The following is a 2929-nucleotide window of genomic DNA, read 5'->3' as shown; positions in this document are numbered from 1 at the left end:
GATGTGATGTCTTATTAGGTGGTTATGTTGCTAACAGAGTGAGCCGTAAGGTCACTCGTCTCCACGATAGGATCTTCGTTTGCCGCAGTGGATCAGCTGCTGACACTCAGGTTGGCCTTTATCATTTCTCTGGTGATCTCTCCCTAACGTTTGTATTAGTTCCTGAGCTCGAAAGTGAAATATTTCCTCAATGCACATGCTAACGATCTGCCTTTGGATCGTCTGCCCAAGGTGAAGACAGCTGCCAATCTGATGAGGTAGATAGTACTGCTGTTACCATAATGTGATTCGGTCAAATTATGGTATGCAGATTGCTGGCCTACAACAACAAACAATACCTAACAGCTGGGCTTATCGTAGCTGGGTGGGACCAGACCGAGGGGCCTCAGGTTTACTCTATACCCCTTGGTGGTACTATCATCAAGCAGAATATCGCTACGGGAGGCTCCGGGTGAGACCGATTTGAAAAGGTTGATGGGCACCAGTTTGTCTTCAGATCCACTTACATCACTGGTTTGGTCGATCACCTATACCGTCCTGATATGAGCAGGGAGGAAGCTGAGGTTGGTCCTGTTCGTTCCATCTGAGGTCGGCCACTGTGCTTCCAGGATTTCGTGGCAAAGGCAGTGGCTCATGCTATGGCTCGCGATGGATCATCTGGAGGAGTTATTCGTGTTACTACTGTAACCGAGAAGGACGTAGCTGAGAAGTGCCTATATGCTGATAAAATACCGTAAGGATACCACTTCTCGCGCGCCATGAAATTGTGATATTGACAAGGTACACTCTACAGTGAAGGCGATAGTCGTGAGGTTTCACTTGAAGACGTGAGTGCACCGAGTGATGAAAAAATTGTCTAAAAAACTGTTTCAAAGGGAAAGACGTTGTGTTGACACGTGAATCGACTCTTGTCGATCGGGAGTGTTTGGAGAGCATCCGACTCGGTAATCTGAGTGCAGACCGCTTCCTAGGGCCTTGTGGGGTTTCGGTAGATGATCATTATCCTCGGTAGGCAATTGATTTCGTTGCACTGAAGAGTAATGTCGCGCAAAACGTGTCCAAACGAATGCTCGTGCTGTCGCGAACGCACTCATTGAGCATTCTTTGCAACAACTCCCACTGACGTACTTCAGCACAATACTACTGAGTCAATGAGAAGACAGTTTGTCGGCAATACTGCAACGAAAAAGTTCATAATTGTTTACATAAAAACTCATCGTCGACGTGTGGCGTAACTGAGGAACATCACCTCTATCATAACGGCAGAGGGTTGAGTACATCAACATCGCTGCGGCAGTTGCTAGTATGGTAGAAATCCCTGTGTAAGAGGACATAAGCACGCACGCTTGACGCACCTATAAAGGGGGCGTAGCATTGTGTAGGAAGAGGTCAATGCTACGTTCAACTTGAGACTAGGATAGACAATCCAAGTCAGCAGAGTTTGTAGGGACTGCGAGAGGAGAAAGTTGGCAGTGAAAAGGGCAGCGAATGGGCTCCTTTCCGACGCAGTGGTGCTCAACGACGATTCTGCGAATCCTGAATAGTAGGGGTAGTGGTGCTGTGAGCGAGAGGATATTCCTACTTCCGCAATGACCGATGAATGTAGTGTTCATAATAGTGTACACGCCAAAGTAGAGGATGAAGCCGATCGTGAGACTAGTCAGCGAAGACCGGCTCATGAGGAGGATGCACAGCGATATGATGCCGCTTTCTACGATCATGGAACGATGAGGATGAGCTGTGTGCTGAGCCAACACCCAGTCGTTATTAGATAGCATCGCGCTGAGAGCACCTATAGCCGGCTACACGCTGTGTATGTAGTGGGAATGAATTACCTAGGAGGAGACCACTACTAGCTAGAATACCATTGTAGTCTCCAATGTAGTGTTGTTCAACTTTGAGGTAGTCGTAGAGGGAAGTCTCGTAGCCCCATACTAGAGAGTGCACTGATGTCAGTACACCCCATAGCATCAACTGTAGACGATATGCGGCGTATAGAGGTGAACTGCTTACCATAAGGAGGAATATTGGGCTAGAGTAGATCCGCTTCACTGATCGAAAAACTTGGGTTAATGATGGTGTTTTGGTGTACGATACTTGAGGGAACGATAAGGCCAGCAGGAAGCCGGAAGTTACCGAGACTGAATAAGCACCCAATCTTTAAGTATGCTCCAATCGGGAACCTATAACGTTCCCGGGGGGGAACTCATTTTGAATTTTCCACGTATGGCTAGGAGCACATTCATCAATCAGTTTCCCATGTATACGTCATTAGATTCGGGGCATTTTTCTCGTTGTTATCCAACCCTTGGGAATATGAATTCTCAAAGGCCCCTGGTTCCAATGGGATTCACCTGCTGATATGTATACGAGAATTATGAGGTCGCAGTTGAGAACGTTGAGCAATATATCTCCGACGTAGCCGGAAGACACCTGAGCCGTAGTGATGCCTTGAAGAACTGAGCTGATCACTTTACATGTCCACCGAGAGTTGCCACTTGCTGAAGGGCGATGATTTTCTGGTAGTTCTCCTTCGTAACCAAATTGAATATATATCCGCCGAATATGATGAGCATTGCCGAGCCCATACCTACACTGTGTAAGGTAGCGAGACGAAGGAGTTGATGTTGTTGAGTACTGTAGCAAACTTCGCTCAGTTGGAAGTGCCAAATTTCCGTACCGTAAATCATACACATCCTGGTACAAACTCTCCCGGCAGCACCCATTATGATGGCGTGCTTGTACCTTAACACACGGCAGTTCCACACGAGAGTGTCGAGAGACAGTACCCGAGGAATTCACAGATGTAGCCTTGCAGCACTACGAAACAAACTGGGCGTAACTGAGGGTAGAATTCACTCGCTTTCGAGATTGGTGATTACGCTGCTATTGGAAAGATGTAGTGCACGATGTCAGCTTGGGAGAAGCC

The 2929-nt window shown here is 47.4% G+C and overlaps 2 protein-coding genes across 2 annotated transcripts in view; one reads left to right on the top strand and one right to left on the bottom strand.

Moving 5' to 3' along the window:
* Nucleotides 1-737, top strand: part of Pmar_PMAR008283 (proteasome B type subunit, putative) — a gene marked incomplete at both ends in the record, with an annotated part of 1394 nt that extends 657 nt beyond the window's left edge. The window contains 5 exons of the mRNA XM_002774290.1: nucleotides 19-110; nucleotides 160-257; nucleotides 311-451; nucleotides 497-563; nucleotides 609-737. Of these exons, the coding sequence (XP_002774336.1) occupies nucleotides 19-110; nucleotides 160-257; nucleotides 311-451; nucleotides 497-563; nucleotides 609-737 (527 nt within the window). The remainder of the gene's footprint in view (nucleotides 1-18; nucleotides 111-159; nucleotides 258-310; nucleotides 452-496; nucleotides 564-608) is intronic.
* A 411-nt stretch (nucleotides 738-1148) lies between these two features.
* Pmar_PMAR008282 (hypothetical protein) lies at nucleotides 1149-2373 on the bottom strand (the record flags this gene model as incomplete). The annotated part of the gene is made up of 7 exons (XM_002774289.1): nucleotides 1149-1235; nucleotides 1279-1355; nucleotides 1400-1536; nucleotides 1583-1792; nucleotides 1836-1974; nucleotides 2014-2141; nucleotides 2355-2373. Coding segments are annotated over 7 exons (732 nt in total), but the record flags the coding sequence as incomplete, so codon positions are not given.
* Nucleotides 2374-2929: the final 556 nt, after the last annotated feature.

Source organism: Perkinsus marinus (genome assembly GCF_000006405.1).
Source record: "Perkinsus marinus ATCC 50983 genomic scaffold scf_1104296958444, whole genome shotgun sequence".
In the NCBI taxonomy this organism is placed as follows: Eukaryota; Perkinsozoa; order Perkinsida; family Perkinsidae; genus Perkinsus; species Perkinsus marinus.
The sequence above is the reverse complement of the archived record's forward strand: the minus strand, read 5'-3'. Positions and strand labels throughout refer to the sequence as shown.